Source organism: Epinephelus moara, chromosome 22 (assembly GCF_006386435.1).
Source record: "Epinephelus moara isolate mb chromosome 22, YSFRI_EMoa_1.0, whole genome shotgun sequence".
In the NCBI taxonomy this organism is placed as follows: domain Eukaryota; kingdom Metazoa; phylum Chordata; class Actinopteri; order Perciformes; family Serranidae; genus Epinephelus; species Epinephelus moara.
The window spans coordinates 11,272,695-11,293,581 of NC_065527.1; the positions used below are offsets into that span (position 1 = coordinate 11,272,695).

A 20,887-nucleotide genomic window follows, 5' to 3' on the forward strand; every position below is an offset into this window, starting at 1 on the left:
TATAAAGGCCTTGGGACCACATCTCCTTTTTTTTTTTACCTCCTTCATTTTTCAAAATCGGAACAAAGCTGTAGCACCAAGCAAGTTACAACATGTGGCGCATTTTTGTTTTTTCCAAGTCTGATGTCAAATTCTCCGCTTTGACTTTCTTTTTTAATCCTGGATCACATGTTCCTGCAGCTCGAAGGTGGTGCGTACTGTATTTTCTCTGAGATCAAGTTGCAGTATGAGCTCCCTAAACTTGGCCCTAGGAAAGCGAAAGATCAAAGTGTGGTCATGTTTGAACTCCCTCGAAAATGTACAACTCAAGGCGCTTGAGTCTGAAGAATGGATGAGTAAGTGATGTGTTCCCCACTGGATTACATTCAGGCCTTTTCCTCCAAGTTAACTTCTGACAGCTCCATCCTTTTTTTCTTTTTTGGAAACACAGTAGTGTTGCTTTGTTTTGGCTTCGCTCGTCATGGAAATGTTGCAGAAGGCTTCCTCAGAGCTGTGACAGCAGGGGAGCTGCTGGCATACTGATTACCCCCATGCATTAAATTGGAAATGATAAATGTGATAAGGAAAAAAAAGTGTTTATGCCTCTAATGCTAATACTCCTCAAATCTGTGGCATCCGGGGAGTGATATACCGAAAATATAGTTTTGAAGGAGCGACGCAGGAGGGAGCTGTCATCAGCTATAACAGCAGGACTCTACCATGGCTGGTGAATGACATGCCTGATGAGAAGAGAGAATTTAAAGCATTAATACTTTTGTGACCCCTGTAACGTGTGTGTAAAATGTGTATGAGTCCTGTGAAGGAAACCGACTGGATTTCAAACACCCTGCTCCCAGATATTTACCACTTGCTATCCCCATACCTGTGTATCCTGTGGATGCTGAGTAGGGTGAATAGTGCTCGAATTTCATTGCAGCAAATTGAGCCATTACATGCAATTTGCTCTAATTTAGCCACGCTTCATTGTCAAACCCATATCGAATCCCGAATTCACCTCACCATTATCACTGACAGGACAGACCCTCAATTATGTTGTGTTTGACTGAGAAAAGGCAGTCTGAAACACCCATAGCTCCTTGATTTACCATGTGCTCTTTCTTTTGGGACATTAGGAGGAAAATTTGACCTGCATGGATTTGTTTTGGTACATTAGCATATACATTATATATGTTCTCACAGTCAAAAATCAACCTCCATACCAACAGGTTTTTTTAATGAAGTCTTTAAAGTCACCTACAGTACATAATTTCCCTCAGAATTCCTGGCCTTTGAAACCAATCACTGTATTGTTCCTTCAATTAGTTTCGCTGTGGGTCGGTAATTGCTTTTACAATTTTATTACTTTTAAAGCTCTCGCTTATCTCGACAGTACAGATAGAATATTGCCCCTTGCCTGCTCTGGTCGTGAATTGATGGAAAAGGAAACGATTGAATTACCCCGGAGATTTCACGGGGAGAGGAGCAGTTGCACTCGCATTATCTTGAAGGCATTGTTACTTGGTTCTCATAGTTTTATGTGGCTGTTGCATTGTGCATTTCATTTGTTTTTTTGTTCTGAAATTGCTCCAAATATTTCAGCACAGTCGATAGCTTCATTACATTCCAGTTAGTTTCTGTTAAGGCCACTTTGAAGTGGTCTTTCCCCTCCATTCATTACTTCCATGGCAGCGTTTAGCACACTTTACACAACATTTTATTAAGCTGTGTTGAGTATTAAACAAACAAATGTGATTAGCTGGTGCAGTAGGACATGATGCCCCCCACTCCCTCGATGGAAAGGATTCTATTTGACTAGATTAAGACTGTGGATTTAGACGAACATAATGCAGAAGCATAAGCTCACAACTATGATTGTTTTTACCAACAAGGGCTCAGTCTCAACAAGTTCAGAAATGGTTTTAAAGGGCCAGACCTTTTCATGTTTTTTTGTTTGTTTGTTCTTTACCTCCTCCGGTCTCCAATAAGCACTTTACGTTCATTATAGTGCCTTGGTAAAACCCCATGATATGATAAACCAGCTCGAGTGGCTTTGTTTTTGTGTTCAGGAGTTCCAGACGTAGTTTCTTTACTAAGATTGGTGGGGTTAAAATGTTTTCATGTCAGATATTTGAGCTCCTTTTTCTGTTTTTTGGTCAAGTCCTTTTCTTCAGCTCATCTTGATTAACCCACACACAGTCATATACCTATGAAAGAAACTGCAAGCTCTTTGCACCTGTGTTTTTGATCTTACAGGGAAAAACTGACCTCGTTAGGATCACTTCATATCAATTTTTGCCCCTTTTTTTCCTAAAAGAGCGATGAGCTCATTAGTACTGTATTTCAGTGTGCAAGGACTAATGTTGTGGATTTTAACGTGCTTGCCTACATGTGTGGGTGAGTGTTTGTGTTGTGTGTGTTTCTAAAGGTTTATAAAAAGTTACCTTTTCAACCAAAGAAAGAGATTCAAATTTAACCAAATCAGAATTAGGCAATATTACAAATTCAGATAAATTGTTTCCATCAGTTCTTAATGTGCTTCGTTTAGTTCCACCAGCTATAAAAGTTTTTAATGGGGAACAAGACATTCTCAAAAATTCATGCTGGTAATTTTGCAGAATTGGGAGTTTTCGCTTAATGGGTGCTACATCTATAGAAATACTTTCTTCTTAACCCGTCTGGGTGAGCCCCGAAAGTTCTCAAAGAAAGTGCAGTACAGTTATATGAAAATGAAGATCAGTGAGTTCTGGATGGAGCCGTGCTATAAGAGTTTGAAGAGACTCTTTCTTGATAGCGGCCGGCTACTTCCTGGTTTCTCTTTGCATATTTTAAGACAGAAACTCTGATCATCCAAGGTTCATTTTCGTTATCAGCCAGAGACAGCTCTGAGTTCTCTCCTGCTCACCATCTCCTCTATAATGAAACAGCAATGGTCTTTGAGTTCCCATCGAGTTCACTGAATTCTCTCACAGTCAGGGACTAAACCAAAAGCTTCCCTTTTCTTCCTGCAGCTAGTGCTCTCACATTTCAGCGCAGGCCACAAGTATCGGAAAACTAAGCAATCCATCCATCATGCTGTGTGACATATTCTGCTATCATTTGTAATCTCCCATCTTCCATTGTCACCGCATATTGACGGCTACAACAAAGCCACACTTACTGCTGTGTTTCTTTCAGGTCCATTCCATGCAATTTGCCTTCACTATTCAGCCCATTTCGGTGTGTCTAGTGGACTCAAGCAAGGAGGAGAGGGTAAAGAGATGTATTCTGAAAAAGATTCGGAGCTTAAATGAATTTTGTTCTGTCAATGGAGATAAGAGGGGACTGGTAGTTCCATGATTTGGGATCAGAACACTGGAGGTATTACTGAAAAACTACTGAATGTATTTCATTTCACTGAGTGCATCAGAATTTATCTATCTATACTGTGTTCAATATCTGTAATCCTACAACTGCTCCTCTGTTTGTGTGCAGTAATGGAAAAAATGTGTTGCCACAATGTGTCATCCTCGGGATAAAAACAGAATGTCCAAATTATCTAGAGTATAATACAGCAAAAATATTTACAGAGAGATGCTTTTTATTACCAGAGACTTTACATTCCTGTATTTTTGACATGGCAACAGAGTTATTACAAGGTCCCATGTTTTATTTATTTCTTTTCCATGACATTATTTCATGCCAGCCCAGTAGATCTCTTAACTAGCCTCTAAATGAGACTAAAACTCATGACAACCCATAGCGCCTAAGCGAGATCAACATGGCCCTTGAACGCCTCAACAAAACAACAAAACAGTAAAAGACAGAGACTCCGCGTCAGTGTCTTGCTGTACACCAAAAGGGTTACCTGTAAAGAAACGGACAAACATGGACTTGAGCAGACTGTGTGTAACTACAGAGAGCAACTATAGAGGGAAAGTGTCTCTAAGAAAAGAGAATATGTTAACGAATAAAAAACTTTTTTTGTACAGAGATATATTTTTATGGAAATACATTTGTAATATAAAAAGAAAAAATGGATTGACATATATGTAAATGTTTTTCTTTTTCATTATTGTAGTACAAATGCTAGTGGGGAGTATATGAAAAATCTCTATATATATAAATATATATATATATATAAATATATACAAAGAAAAATAGAAACAAGGCTTTTTGTATATGTAAAAAAGATTGTACATAAAAGTTTACATACATACTGTACATATGTAAGACCCACCATGGCTTGTCTGCAATATATAAAATGTATTTTATCCGTCTGTATATGATGCTTTGCATTGTGTCTAAGCTTATTCTACTTTCTTGAACTTGAAACTTATTTTGAAGGTTTTGGAATAAAATATAAAACCTACTTTCCATCAGAGTATTTATTGAATGCCTCGAGCCCAGAATCCATTAGCTAATCATGCACAATTAGCCTCTGGGGGTAATATGCAAAGGCATTTTATATAACCAGTGTTCCCGGTGCAGCTCGTCATATCTAGGCCAAGATAACTGCTTCCACTTGTTATGTTGGTGTTTAATATTTCTCCATATAGTAAAGAAGCATCAAATGATTTATGGAAGTATGTGTTTGAGGTCCACATCAGATGTTTGCTCTGTGTATTGACTGTTTACCTGCAACCCCACTCTTGGATTTACTAGCACAAGTACAACAGAGAGATCAGTGTCATACTCAGCATGTCGACATGTTGACACGGTTTAAAGTGATACAGTTTCACCAGGATTGGGTTGCACCATTTATTTGTAAATCCATTAATAGGTTTGTGTGTTAAATCTGTTCTAAATTCCCAGTACTGATATTGTTTCAAGCTGGTGAACTACAAAATAAGGTGGGACCATTAAAGCTGTCTTTAGCTAGCAGACTTTGGTGATGTATAATCCATGAAAATCAAGCAACTATGTAAACAGGAAGTCACTGTAGCATGGCAAAATGTAGCCTAACTTCCACAAGTTACAGTCTTAGTTGGCCTAGTGGAATATTTAACATTTGTGGCACAATAAATGGTAATAGTTTGTGAAATGTGATTTAAAACTTTGCCACTCAACATCCTTTTGTGTGAGTTCAGATGTGTTGACAATACTTTATTGGCCTTTATCACATTTTGACATGTCACGTGTAAATAAAAACTTAATTGATGGCTGTATTTCATGTAGGTTCTTCAGTTTCAGGGTCAAAATGGCAGGAGGCAGACCCAGAACATGCTGGAGGTATTGTATATCTCATCTGGCATGGGAACACCTTGGGGTCCCCCAGGCCGAGCTAGAAAGTGTCGCCGAGGAGATGGACATCTGGATGCTTTGCTTGGCCTGCTGCACCCGAGACCCAGCCCTGGATAAGCGGATGAACATGGATGGATGGAGTTTCAGGGTCCTGATATTGTGCATGCTGAGGAGGGATGTAAATCGCATGTTTCATCACGGTATGATGTAGTCTTTGGAAAACAATACGATATTTGGTGGTATCACAAAGTCTGCCACGATGCGAGTCAATTAAATTCAGGGGCCTGCAATTGATAGGAGACGATATCAGTAAGCATCCTCATTGTCTTTTTCTTGGCTGCTTACTGTTGTCTACCTGATGCTAGGCCACACTGGAGACATGCTTAAACATTAGTGGTGACACAGACATGTCGGGAATTTCATCATAAAGGCATGTCTTGAAGATGACTATGTACAACATGTTGATCACTTCATCAGAATATCAGTCCAGATTTATCATCACAGCCCTAATGCTGACCTCCTTTCACACTGGCATGGCTTACTGTACATTTTTCACTCTAAACAAGTCTTATATTAGCTAATATTAGTTTTGTCAGTTGATTCGGTTAGGCCCATTACATAATTATTTGTCCAATAACTTGTAATGTGGGTAGTAATAACAGGTCGCCCACAGAAAACATCTTATTGATGCCACAAATCAAGTGAAGGAAAAGGTGTAACTTTGTTGGTGTTCGTTTTTAGAGTCAATTAAATTGCATATATGTCTACCACTTTGGCTAACGCTGCAGTCAATGTACAGGAAAACTGCTGTGTACCGTGCTCACTCAGTGACCTGTGACCTTACCTGCTATGTAATGCATGCACACAACCAACAGGAAAACAAATCAGATACATTACATGCAGCAGTAATGTGAAATATTGATAGGTAATGGAAGTCTTAATTGGGTTACATTACTCCAGTGTCAGGCCTGATTTTAATGAGCTAACCTGGTTAAAGTGTTTACACAGCAGGTGCAGTAATCTGATATTTCCCTCATCTTGGTAAAGTCAAATTATTGAAGTGCATGTTAACACAGTGGCTGTAATGAAACCCAGATGTGAGCTATGCTACCACAAAAAAATTAAAAACATTACTAAAAAAGGTAGCATATGAGCAAACTACATAATTGCAGCTTTGCTTTTAGTGTTGCAACGTGTAAGGAGGCCAGGCTCTAATTGGCAGTGTTGTTGTCAGAGTTTTCAAAACACAGCTGGAGACAAAATGAGATTTTAAAAGCCCCAAATCTCAGCAGTTATCTCACTAAATAATGCATTGTTGATATGGATATATAGTCATAAAACAGCTTGGGCTTCTCTGCATTTCATCATTGAGTGTATTGTATATTGTGACAGTATGGACATAAAAGCATGCCTCCAGAACTGCGCTTAGTTCTCAATTTCACTGCAGCAAAGTTTATAACGGCAGCGGGAAATGCCTCGCAGCTTTTTGAAGTAGAAGTACTAATAGACTACGGAGAAAATGCCCTTATCTTATCTTTTTTATACTGAGGTTGATATTATCTCATAAAACAAGAGCTTCAGTCGCGGAAACACATACGTTGTTTGTCATTATATTTTTGGAGTGTCTGTTTGGACCTGGGTGAGAATAGTCACTCTGCAGCTATTAAGCTTTTCACACCCATTCCTACAACACGTTATGGATCCCCCTGCGTGCTGTGATTGGCAAATATTCATCACGTTGACCGGTAAAGGACGGAAGCACTTAGGTTTAGGCTGCAGTGGTCATGGTTAGGGTTAGTACTGGCCAATCATGGATATTATCTGAGATTAGAGTAGTAAATATGCAGGAAAAAACTCAAGTGCTGCCAGAAAATAGCACAGTTCATTAAAGGAGAAGTCCGGTATTTTGTACTTTGATATTATGATAAAATAGAGTGGCTGAGACCAAAATAGTGACGATTGCTCATTTTCGGAGAATTTGGCTTTCCCCTGCCTGGCCTAACACACTGCTGCCTATGGCCATGTGTGAGCCTGTCCTAAAACCACCCTAAACATTCGTTTTTGAAAGCCATGAAACTCACCAAGTGGTCAGTGGTGTTCGTTGATGTTCTGACATAAAAATCGTAGCAAACTGTGGTTTCCATCCGTGTTTTCGCTATTCATCTCGATTGTGCAACTATTTTTTCAGCTGCCTCACATCCATGTGTAAATGTCCGCGTGATCGTTGGTTTGACCCTGAAGTGTTACACTCCAGCCCACTTGATGGCGATAATGCTCCTATACATGGGTGTCGCCAACCGGCAGGAAACCATTGCAATGTAATGGGACACAAAAGGAGCAGAAGAAGAAGGTTGACGTGTTCAAAGACATCGTACTGCGAAAGTTGTTTACAGGCGAGTAATCCATTGTGCAGTTCATTCATTCATTCGTTCATTCATCCTCTTGAGGGTCGCGGGGGGGCTGGAGCCTATCCCAGCTGACATCGGGCGAGAGGCAGGGTACACCCTGGACAGGTCGCCAGACTATCGCAGGGCTGACACATAGAGACAAACAACCATTCACGCTCACATTCACACCTACGGACAATTTAGAGTCATCAATTAACCAAGTCCCCAATCTGCATGTCTTTGGACTGTCCACACTGACACGGGGAGAACATGCAAACTCCGCACAGAGGGGCTCCCACACCCGGGATCGAACCGGCAACCCTCTTGCTGTGAGGCAACAGTGCTAACCACCACATCACCATGCTGCCCCCCATTGTGCAGTTGTTTAAACTTATTACACAACTTTTTCGTTCGTTCTCGTTCTTCCTCCAGGAGCACACAGCAGTGTCGAGCCGGCACTTTCGCTGAGCTAAAAGACTACAATGGCTACAACCTTGTCGTAAACACGCCCTTTCCGTCTCCGGTGGCGGATTACTACCAATGGACAATGAGGCTTCTATAGAAAACCGATAGGGTAGAGAAACTGTCAAATAAATCATCACGGAAACCACAGTTTGCTACGATTTATATGTCAGAACATCAACGAACACCACTGACCACTCGGTGAGTTTCATGGCTTTCAAAAACGAACGTTTAGGGTGGTTTTAGGACAGGCTCACACATGGCCATAGGCAGCAGTGTTAAGCCAGGCAGGAGAAAGCTAAATTCCTCCAAAAATGAGCAATCGTCACTATTTTGGTCTTAACCACTCTATTTCATCATTAACAACCCAGACATGGGGCTCAAAGTGCAAAATACCGGACCTCCTTTAAGGGATTAAGATGTGGTGGGTAAATGGGTAGAACACAGGACTTTCACACAAGAGACGGGGGTGAGTCCATTGTGAGTCAACAATTTTTGACTTTGTTGACTGATTATTCTCAGTTTTTGTAACGTACAAAGCTGCTGAATGCAGACTGTGTACAAAAACAGCAGACTAGCTAAATAGATCTGTTCCTGTTGACGTCATATTTCAGTGTTGCTAGGATGCCCAAAAATATATATGGGTGTAAATATCCAATGTGGCTCTTTGCACCCAGGTGTGAATAGCATCTTTGGCTATGAACACCTGGGTGTGAAGAGCTTCTGCCTCATTTTTTTACCATGTGGTAAGGGTTATTATTTTACTTGTACCACCATTCTTACATGTAAGGTAATCACTGTTATGAAGTTAAGAGCATGTGCAGACAGTGTTCTTTCCGTGGTAATGTTCTTTTTAAGGGTTAGGGTTTTTTTAGTCGCTCAAACATCGTCGGAACTTCTCTGTGATCCCAGCAAAGCACTTCATCTCACACAAAATATTTTAATGGCTTCTCCTGCTGGTTCAAATAAGCAAGTGTATGTGTGTGCTGGAGTGTGCGGCTGTGTTTCACCCGAGTATTGGCAAGGTTAGAGCCTTTTCTTGATTGATTAAATCAACAGCCATACACGGGTCATTAGTCACTCCTGTTCTCGACCAGGTTTCCCACGGTGATTAATCAAACCTTGTCAAGTTGCCCTGACCTGCAAGAGTGTTCCCTCACAGCAGCCAGTTAGCCCTCCGTCCTCGAGACTGGACTGTAAAAAATGTTCATGGCCTCAGTGTTTGTGTCCCAAGTCAATGCGGGATATTAACTTAACGGCTGCTCTACTTTATCACCGACTGACGATGCGGATAAAAAAAAAGGCTATCGATTTAATTTCTAGGCAGATAAATCATATATGCTGCCATTTTATGAACTCAAGGCGCTCTGTGTGATTGCCTCCTCATCAGATTAAAATCTGATTCTGCTCAAATGCAGCCTGTAATGGTTTATCCTCATCTCAGGTCATTTGTAAGATCAAATGGAGTGCTGTGGTGAGGATCCACTCTTGGGTTTCTGGGTTGGGAATTAAAGTGCCTTATAAGTTGCGTGTTGCTCTGGCTCACTTCGAATCCTCCTGTGCATCATTGCTGCTGTGAGTTTAATTCTCTGATCAGTTTGCAGTTACAGTATCATTGCTCCCATGAGCCGACGTGATAGCGTTCTAATTCTGAGTCACACATATTACACCAGCCAGTATTCAGAAGCCAGTATAACGTCAACATCAGTTTTACTGCTTTTCTCTTACTGTGCCACCCAAATGTCTCCCTCAGGCCTTTTAATATCAATGAGAGAAGTTCTGAGGAAAAAGAATGGGAGAGAAAAAGCTTTTCAGAGGTCTCGAGAGTTTCTTTGAGCGTGGAGATGCGAGGCGACAATTAGCTTTGTCACTTTTATCACTGCGCCGAGTCTGACACATCACACTGACAGCCATACACTCCGTCGTCTTGCCTGAGCTGACAGCTTCCTCCAATTACCCAGGTGTCCGGCAGCCATGTTCCCTTTGTTGCTTTTTTTAATAAGAGGAGCTTATTACGCCGCGCTGAAAAACAAGAATGTACAATTCATTGCAAAGATCATTTGGGACTAAGCAAGTCCCCATCTCAATTTAGTAGATATATGAACTTTCTACTCGGATTCCTCTCAGAGAGCCTGTGTGAGAAATGGTAGATTGAATCATTGCACCTTTAGCGAGCTGATGCAGTGTTTAAAAAGACAAGTGTCAGTGTCTTGGCTCTTGTTGCTCTTGTTGCTCTTGTTGCTTTTCTGTATATGTGTTATGGAAACAGATAATTTTCCACACTTAACACATTCCGTTTTCATAATGAGCATAACATCACTGAATTAGGAATATAATATGACATTAAAACAATCTGTGTTCCTGTTTTTACCCTTGTCTAATTACTTCCTCTGTTTGTTGACAGCAAGGTCAGAGGGGGCATCTCTTTTGGATCTGTCCACTCAATTTCCTGCTATCCCTTGTTTTACTGTGTCAAGCAGGGATATTTGAGGAGACATCAAAGCAAGAGGTTTACCCTTGCAAATCCCCTCAGCGCGCTGGCCCGGGCCTTGGCTAATATCAGGCAAAATCCACCCTCTGCTGTCCCAGAAGACATTGGACCAAGGATGAAGGGATTGACTGATGAGAGGGAGTATATATTTGCTCTGTCAGTTGAATTTGTCAGCAGGGGGCTGGCTTACTTACCGCCGTCAGCGCGCCATGGGAAGGCTAACTCACTGTAATTACAAGTAAATATCAGAGAGCTCTGTCCTCGCTGGCCTCTCTTTGGGTCAAGCTCTGTAATCTGGGATTCATGTAGTTTTCATGAGCCTATGTGATGGTGCACTCTAATCAAGTTAAATTTGAGAAACAGTTTTTTGGAAAGAGATATCGGCACAGTTAGATCTATGCAGTGTTTGACTTTCCCTTACATCTTCTGCATAGATCTAAGTGTGTGGATATCTCTTCTATCAAGTTGTACTCACTGATGTTTCCTGCACCTTAGTAAAGATGAAGCCGGATGGAGCGGTGGTCATCCTACCTTCGAAATCCTTGTTGTTTTTTTTTAATTTAATTATTAGTCTTTTTTCTGATACAAATGTATTCTGCATGTCTGTGTTTTCAATCATCACCCTGCCGAAGCTTCAGACGTGTGATGGTAAAAAAAACATGGCAATAACAATAATCTCCTCAGCCCGTCTTTGTTCCCAATAATGCAGTGGTTTAATAAAGAAAGAAAGCAGAGGAAAAAACAGACTGATAATGTGCTTGGAAGTCTTAGAATGAGAGAAAACTTCTCATTATCTTGAATAATGAATGAGTGAAAAGAAAATCCGAGCTCCGTGATAACAATCAACAGTGAATCTCCAATTACCACCATCCTTGGCTCATAACAATAGGACAATAACTAATAGGGAACTGTCAGGGCTCTGTGGCATGATGGGATAATAACAACCGAGGCTCATCAGGAGGAGATGCACAAACGTGGAAGCAGACTAAGGATCAACTCCTTCTTCCCTAATTTTTTATTCTCCCTTTGTCTCTCCCGCTCTTTCTCTCCTCCTTTTCAGTCAACTCGAATCAGGCGCACTTCCCATGTGTGACTGTCAAATTGATTCATTAGCACATTTGTGTAATTATCAGGGTAATTATTGTCGAATCAGTGGATAAGGAAGCTATTGATGAGGCGGCTGAGTGAGATGTTTTTATTTTGATTGTCTCACACTGAACGTGTTACGACCAACTTGCACAGATATTTACATTTTGATGTCACTTATTTTGCATGGAAATGAAAAGCAGTCACACAAATAGATAACTTATTCCAAAATGATTCTTTGGATGTTTAAACAGCATAACATTCAAGTTACAGGCATATTGTTGTTTCAAGCTTTCAGTTCCTGCTTGAAAACCATCAGGAGGAAGTAGAGATGTTGGTACAGCACATGCACATCAGTGTCCTAACTTAATGCTCACACCAGTTAGCCTGACAGTGTTACCTCAGCCTTAAAGGAGGTATAGTTCTTATTTTTTAAATAACATGGTGTCAAATGACAATGTGAAAGGGGTCACCCGTTATGATGAACCTACAGAGGAGTATCACTCAAGTCAGCAGCTTCCCTCGCATCAGTTTCAGCTCATTTTAGCTGTTCAACTTTTTTGTTCTCTTACACACTCACTGGCTTCGTATATATATAAATACATATATACACATACATGTATATATACAGTGTATATATATATATATACGTATATATTTATACGTGTATATATATACGTATATATTTATACGTGTATATATATGTATGTATATATATATGTGTGTGTGTATCTTTTTTCACCTCCTTAAATATATATATATATATATATGTATATGTATATATTTATACGTGTGTATATATATGTATATATATATATATATGTATTTAAGGAGGTGAAAAAAGATATATGCATAAAACTATTATTTTCCTGTAATAATAAACTATATAACCACACAGATGGGGTATCTATGGGATCACCATTTGGGCCAGTTCTTGCCCAAATTTAAGCTTAAACAGATTACGATAGTTTTTCTTGGAAGAGAAAGACTTCAACTGGATACTGTTTCTTAATCTTTACCCAACATTGTTTCATATACAGGTTATGTTGTGCCAACTTTGAACTGTTTAAATACATGTAATCCACAGTGCAACTATTGTAGCTCGTACACTTCAGTTGACATTTCTGCCCCTCTCAGTGCAGTGGAGATTAAATCTCAGGTTAACGAGCCATGACTATGTGTAAAATCAGATGGCTTGAATTGATAATTGTGGTAAATTACAGGCCTTTAAATGCATGAAATATGTTTACTATATGTGTCAGCTGTTAAACTGAGTGGACTGTCAGTGCTTAATGCAGATGTTCTGTTAGTATTACCGTTTCTTTAATCAAATTATTAAATCAGATGTCCATCACTGACTACACATCAGTGTGTCTCATAATAAAATTCAAATCATAACAAACTTTTTTTTGGGTTCATTCGGAATCTTTTTAACCCAAGACAAGTTTAGAATGTGATGTGATCCAGCACAGTTCTGTCACAGAACAGAATGCAGAATGTCATCCTTTGTGAGACCGAATCAGGTAAATAGGACCAGTGTGTTCAGTAATTTAAGAGAGCCATGACCCATCAAGACGAGTTTCCTCAACTTGAACCGTTTGCCTGTCAATCTTAACACTTCATCAGACCCTCATCTGTTTGAACCTTTTCTGAGAACAATCTCAACATTTCAACAGACTCAAATCTGTTTGAACGTTTACAACACTTTTGGGAGGCATTTTCCCCATTAAATTGCAGATATCAGCTGCCATACCTGGTAAGTACTTTTTCGTTTGCTGATCGTTCTAGCCGGGGTGTCTGCAGGTCCTAAAAAGTCTTAAAATGTCTTAAATTCGATTTTTTTTTTTTTTTAAATAATAGGGCTTAAAGTCATCATTTAGTAATCATACATTTGGATTTGTGAGGTCTTAATTGCCACAAACACTTAATGTAATTTTGTTCATCTGTCTATAAATTTCTTTTTGTCAAATCAGTAAGCTTTTCTGCGTTAAGGCCTCATGTCTGATGTTACAGATCTTTAAACCTTAAGTTACCACTGAACCTGACAGTGTCCATCACCTAACTCACTCTAATCACATATATACTACCTGCCTTTATACTTAACTGCAGTGCTTCAAGTTGATTTTCTTAAATATGGTTCAAAGTGATGTTGAAAATGTCATAAAAAGCATTGAATTGAAGTGTCTGATACCTGTAGACACCCTGGTTCTCACAACTTAAGTTGTATTTCTGTGATCAAAATTCAAATGTGATGGTGTTTTATTGTGACTAAATGTTGTGTCTACATATTTTGCTGTTTTCCTCTCAGCTTCCAGCAGCAGGTGTCTCACCTTTTGGTGACTAGCAGCATGTCTGCAACTGCACCCGCCCAGGCTGACCAGGTAGCCATGGGAGACTGGCTTTCCTCCAGTTCCTCCAACTACCTGGTCCTGTCTTTCCTGGGGCAGGGAACCTTTGGCAAAGTTGCCAAGTGCATGAGGATGCACGACAAGAGGACCGTTGCCATCAAGATGATGACAAATCGGGGCTCTTTAGTCCGACAGGCAGAAGAGGAGGTACGAAAGTTGGACTTGTATCATTTTTGTGACATAGCTTTGCACAGCACGTCCATCATCATGTATTTAAAGAAATATATACAATCATGCAATGGGATGTTACTGTGGGTCAGGCTAAAATTAAATCTGTCTGTTACCTGTCATGTATCCCCAGGTGGTCAACCTCCTAAAACTGAAATCTCTGGATTCGAACCAATCCAACATAGTTCGATTCTATGGGGTTTTTACCTGCCAAGGACACATTTGCCTCGAGTTTGAGGCCCTTGACAAAAGTCTGTTTGACTTTATGGAGGAAAAAGAGTTCCAGCCTCTCCTTTTGAAGGAAATACGACCCATCGTCCAGCAGGTATGATCGATTGCACTTCTTTCTGCATTAAAAACACCTCCATAAAAAAAAAAAGATGATGAAATATTGATGACCTTATTATTAAATGAATGACTTTAATAACCTTTCAGATCGCCGTTGCACTGGAGTACTTGAGGGCCGCTGGAATAATCCATGCAGACCTCAAGTTGGAAAACGTCATGCTGGTGGACCATGCACATGAGCCGTACAGGATCAAAGTAATTGACTTTGGCCTGGCCTGCCATGTGTCATCAACCATGCTCGGCTCCTACATCCAGACCCGCTACTACAGGTGAGTGACTGGAACCACGTTTGATTAGTTAGTTGTGTTTTGGTGGCTAAAAAAGTGGGTATACTAAGAATATAAACACTCTCTGTGAGGGGATTTCCTGCAGTAGTTATGGCATGCTGTGTTGTGAGTGTTACAGATGCCTGTCAAGATAGTGAAAACTTTACTGTATGGTGAGTATGATGATTCTTTGTCCTCTCTCAGGTCTCCAGAGATCATTCTGGGTCTCCCGTTCACAGAGGCTGTAGACATGTGGTCTCTGGGCTGCATGGCTGCTGAGATGTACCACGGCGATCCACTCTACCCCGGCGGGAGCGAGTACAATATGGTAAGTACCACTTTCAGTTTGCTCTCTGTTTCCTCTTCATGTTTAACTCAAACACAATGATTATGTTCTGTTTATATTTTATATGTTCTTGCTCAGTCATTTTTGGAAATATAGAAAATTAATCAGTTGAAACTCACTTAAAGTCCTCAAACTGGACTCCCTGTGTAACTAACATTGTGTTGAATCTTTAGATGAGGTACATGGTGGAGACTCAGGGTCAGCCACCAGACAATCTGCTGACCCTCGGGCTCAAGACTGACCACTTTTTCCGGTCACAACGTGGTCAGAAAAAGCCCACCACCCGTCTCTTTGAACTCAAGGTACCTGCCGCTTCACCACCCGAAACCCGAAACCACCTGATGGTTTTAAATGTTCCTCTTACTTTCTCACATTTCTAACAAGCTGTAAAATGAGTTGTTCTGTCTGCCTGTTTGTTGAAGTTTACTGGACTCAGAATATCAATATCACTATTTTTTCAGACACCAGAGCAGTACCACAGAGAAACAGGGCATCTGTCGGTGGAAACAAGGAGACGGAAACTTGAGTCTCTGTACGACCTCATTGTAGGTGATCTTTGCAGCATTAACTGTAAAAAAAAAAAAAGAATACATACTGATATCTTCAGGAGGGGTTTTATTCACTCCTGAAGGTGATTGAAGACACCCCTGACATCTGTTTGATTGTTTATTCATGTTCCAGGTACAGGTCACCAACCCAGAAAGTCCTGCTGATAAAGTTGCGGTACGCAGCGACGAGCTGATATTCGTGGACATGCTAGACAAAATGCTCGAACTCGATGCTGCCAGCAGAATTACACCACGTCTGGTGCTGGAGCATCAGTTTGTCAGCATGGACCACTTGGTTTGCATGTACCGCGACAGCTCCCAGTAAGTCAATGCTGTGATTTCATTTGCTTCAGTATATTAGGAGATTCTTCATGAATGTCTCGCTTTTACTTTTATTGCTGCGTGCAAAAAATAACAATTAATCTTACTGTAACTTATCTGAATGTGTTGGTGCATACACTTGATTAATGACTAATGTAATAATTCATTGTCTTGCAGCGTTAAGTCCTGCTTTCTATTAATGGACTTCTGTCGGAATAACACCCCGGCCTCCGACAGTGGGGAGCTAGAGAGCAGGTCTCTGCAGCAGGACTATGCTAGGACCAGCCAACCCCTCCGGCAGAACATTAGTCCCTTTGCTGAGAGGAATTACCTCAGCCAGGCCGGCTACATCAGCCCTCATCCCTGCACTCAGACGTCAGGGATGAAACGAAAGGCCTATGATGACGATGGATCTGAAGACCATCCGTCCAAGAAGAGCAAGCCTGGATGGTACAGGTAGGCTCACCTCCATCAGTCACATTATTATCACTCAGTTAACTAAGGAGATTTTAAGAATGTAGAAGCTTTTGGATCAGTTTGATGTCTACTTGTGTCAAAATTCTTTTCAATCAGTTAACCTACTATTGATCAAATTACAGGGGAAAGAACAACTGTCCAGCCACCTCCAGCAGCACCCTGTATGCCAGCACTAACATCCAGGCTAGATCTGCTGCTGTGAGGAACCCTCCTGCCCAGCCCCTGAACCAGAGCGTCAACAGCCACTCCTCCAAGAGCAGCCAGGCCAAGAGCTCCATTGGGTCAGGAGTCAAAAGAAAGGCTGATGGTGATGATGATGATCATCATCACACAGTATCTGACCGATATATAAGGTCACATGATGATAGTAGGAGGTGCCGGAGAGACCACACAAGAACATCTTCCCAAAGCTGCAACTCACCAAGGGTTAAGAGGAAGAGGTCTCATGGTGACAACTATGACTCTGAGAGGTCAGACCACGAGAGCAAGAGGGTAAAGAAAAGCTCTGCAGCTCCATCCACCTGCAGCAGCAGCAGTTCGTGTACCCAGACTCTCCATGTTCGGCCAAATCGGAGGATCATTCCACCAGAGCACCACTGTCAGAGAGCACATGACTCATCCAGCACCTGGACCGAGAGCAGGGCTCGGTCAGGGCTGAATGATGAGAGGAGGACAGGAGAAGGAGGAAGAGAAAGAGGAGGACAGGAAGAGGATGAGGACAGGTGGCGGAGGAGGAAAGAGAGGAGGAGGGAGGAGAGGAGGAGGAGGAGGAGGAGGAGGAGGAGAGGAGGACAAACAACCTCTGTGAAAACCAGGGACCACTAACCATCTCCTCCACTTTGACCGAGGCTTGGTCAATGCTTGCAGGCTTTTATTGCCAGCAACAGATTCAGCATATGTTTATGATTTGATTGATTTATTGATTTTTATTTTCTTAGAAGAGTGTCGTGCACCGAATTTAGATGCCCAGCCCACATGGACTTAATTGCTTGATTATGATTACTTTGTCAGAAATACTTGAATGTCATGCATGTTTTTGTTATGTCAAATGACTTATTGTCAGAGGGATTTTGCACAGATTGCAGTTTTCACTGCAGTGAAACAGAACAGCAAAGCTCAGGTTCTACTGTATATTAAATATTTTGACTGAACCTTTCTGATCATAATGTCATAATTATATCAAAATACATGTTGAAAAGATATCCATTTGTGTTATTCATTCATTATTTTATCAATTTATGAAGGTTTAAGGTGTGTGTGTGTGTATGTATATATATATATATATATATATACACACACACACACACACACACACACACATATATATATACATACACACATTATCATACATTCACATGTCATCGGCATGATTAGATATCATTAACATGCTGTAGCCTAAATAAGACGGGGACATAGATTTTTCTTTGAAGTGTTTCTTAGTTATTAAAAAAGGAAACCATTGTTAAACTGTGTTGTTCAGAAAGAAAGCAATGATATCTGGCTGCCAGATTAAAAATGAAGGTTTTACTTGCAAAGAAATTATATTGTTCTCAAAGAAGGAAAATCTGAGGTGCAATGATCAATAGTTCATCAATAAACACAGTTACCTACTTGAATGGAAAATAATTTTCTAATGCTGGTAATTATGAAATGATACCAGCCAAATAGCTTAAAGGGAGAGTTCACCCCAAAATCAAAAATACATATTCGTCTCTTTTACCTGTAGTGCTTTTTATCAGTCTAAATTGTTTTTGTGTGAGTTGCTTAGTGTTGGAGAAATCAGCTGTAGAGATGTCTACCGTCTGTCATATATAATAGAACTAGCTGGCAGTCAGCTTGTGGTGTTTTGCAGGGACAGCGCACAATCAAAAATGATTGCACCAGAGTTAGATAGCAGCTAATTTGCATCTGTTGTCTTCAGGCATATAGACATTGTAGTAGCATAGACAGCGTAGTACAAAACAGTCCACCCGTGTAATAAAATCAGTATGATGAATACAGATAGATTTTGTGCTAAATTTATTCAGAGCTTAAGGTTGTCTCTTTCCAGAAATCGTGACCTGGTGACTCAAGACAATCCACAGACCTTGTTGTGAGCAGTTTCACGTTGGAACTATTTTCTTTCTAGCAAACCGCACCTGACAATTGTATCATTGAGCAAGGGAAGCGTGCATCTACTGATGGCTCGTCTAGCACTGTTGAGCTGCTAATGTTGCAGCTCAGCCGAGGAGGACCCCGCTAATGCTGACATCCTGCACTGTCATGAGCATGAGACATCTCTACTGCCGGTATATCCAATCCACCTTATTCCTAAGGGCACTACTGTAGAAATGATTATGTCCGCAACTTCCAGTGAGATAGTGGAAGTACCAGTAAGCTAGTTAGTCCCATAGACTGTGGTTAGTCCCAGTGGCTACTCTCGGTGGCTAACCGCCAACGCTGGTTCTTTTCTAAAGTAACTTGCCTTCAGTTTAGCAAATACTGATTTATTTTAACAAATATTTAAGTAATGTTAACTTAGCATTTTCTAAAATGTCTTTGCGGAGCTCTGGTACCTGTTGCACTGTCCATGTCTGTAACGACTAACAACCAGTCTAAGCTAAATTTTTGTCTTCAGCAACTGTGTGCTGAACATGTAACCAGAACAAAAAGGGATTGTTCCTGTTGCCATGGTTACCATTGATATGAGAAATAAAACCACAAGAGTTTCACGAGACATAGTGAAAAAGTATTAAATCAGAATGACACGTAGACTGACAGGTCCGTCACTCAGCGTCATGATATCCCTGTCTTTCCCCGTCTGACTTCATTCTCAACCTACATTAGAAGATAAACTCAGCAACATACCTTGAAATATGTATTTAGTCATTAGGGCTGAGAATGTGTTACTGATTTACCGTACTTCCTTTATATCATATAAAAAAATGAATGCCGAAAGTTATTTCTTTTACTCCTACTTTATATTACTATTACTGAAGTCTGCTGCTAAATTCAGCTTCATGTTTAGCTCGGAACAGTTTTTAACAAATCAGAAGTTTAAAAAAAACGTGTAAACGGCGTCATTAACGCAGACGAGTGGAGGATTAGCTGGGAAACATCACGTTTATTCACTTTACATGGAGCTACAGTTAAAACTGAATTATGTTAAATGTTTGCTGAATGTGTTAGTGTCTCTTAATAAGTCATCAGAAATCATCTTTAGAAGGAGCAGATGTTACCTTAAGCTAGCTTGGGCCATGTTAAAGTTAACAATATTTTAACGGAGCGGGGCGAGCCAATTGCTAGCATGCTTGCGTTGAAAAGGAAGACAAAAACAATGCTTTGAGATGGCTGTCAGAGATGGCAGAGGTATGATCACATAATCTTGTTTGAGCTTTAACAGATGGTGTGTTCCACGTTTTATTTCCCAATTGATCTTGGAAAGAACAATAGAGTACTGTAAACAAACTGTTACCATTGGAAATTGCTGGTTTCGGTTCAACGCCGGAAATTGCACACATAATTCACGCAAGGTATCATAGGGGCTAGGAATAAGGTGGATACAGGGCAGCTCACACCAAAACAATCTGGACTGATAAAAAGCATCACAGGTAAGAGGAAAAGTATGCCTATTTAAATTTTGAGGTAAACTGTCCCTTTAACTTATTGTTTAATCTTGAGTCTCCTGTGAAATACCATGCTATCATGCATTATTAACTATTCTTGATTGAGTCATTTCACAATAGTAACCCTTCTTCCACATCTACACCTTAGTGTTCACATTTCCCACATCCCTGAAGGCTACACAGTTTTTTTCCGACACGTTTACCTTGTTTTTCTCACATTTGAAGTTGTTAACAGCGTCACAACTCATCAGTGGTTGCAGACCCTAAAGGGCATGCTTATAGGGATTTGTCCGCCATCACAGGAAACTTCTGAATGGGTTCATTGCTGTCACACAATGCCCCGACCCAGCAGGCCTTGCTCTTTGTGACATCCCTGACATGGTGAGGGCTGTTCATTCAGTCAGGTAATAAGCACTCAACAGGGAGGCACCATACAAACCGCTACGCCCCACTTCACTGCCGGATTGAAAAATAGCTTCACAAACAAGACAGTTTCCAAAGCCATGTTGCCATAGCGACTGAGGCACTCTGCCCCCTCATTTTAATAGCGGCCATCTCAAGTGGCTGATCTTTGTGGCAGTTTTGGAACATTTTAACACCAGGATAATCTGCTTATATATCCTGTAGGTAGAAGAGTTTCCGTGATAACACAACGCAGATTATCTATTACAGTCAAGTGTCTGGTATTCATCAGACACGCATACCACTCTAACACTAACACGCTGCATTCACTGGTGCATCCAAAAAAAGCCTGTCAGGGAGAGTGGAAAATCCT

The 20,887-nt window shown here is 40.6% G+C and overlaps 1 protein-coding gene across 1 annotated transcript; it reads left to right on the top strand.

Moving 5' to 3' along the window:
* Positions 1-13,973: 13,973 nt before the first annotated feature.
* Positions 13,974-17,556, top strand: LOC126384228 (homeodomain-interacting protein kinase 1-like). The gene is made up of 9 exons (XM_050035190.1): positions 13,974-14,180; positions 14,335-14,526; positions 14,637-14,818; positions 15,020-15,143; positions 15,335-15,463; positions 15,623-15,706; positions 15,843-16,030; positions 16,208-16,486; positions 16,630-17,556. Exons 1-9 carry the CDS (start codon positions 13,974-13,976, stop codon positions 17,330-17,332), a joined length of 2,088 nt encoding a protein of 695 aa, XP_049891147.1. The 3' UTR covers positions 17,333-17,556.
* The last annotated feature ends 3,331 nt before the right edge of the window (positions 17,557-20,887 follow it).

Coding starts and splice junctions, on each gene's coding strand:
- LOC126384228 (XM_050035190.1), top strand. CDS start 13,974: ATGTCTGCAACTGCACCCGCCCAGGCTGACCAGGTAGCCATGGGAGAC. Junction 14,527..14,636: donor TACGACCCATCGTCCAGCAG/GTATGATCGATT, acceptor ATAACCTTTCAG/ATCGCCGTTGCACTGGAGTA. Junction 14,819..15,019: donor ATCCAGACCCGCTACTACAG/GTGAGTGACTGG, acceptor GTCCTCTCTCAG/GTCTCCAGAGATCATTCTGG.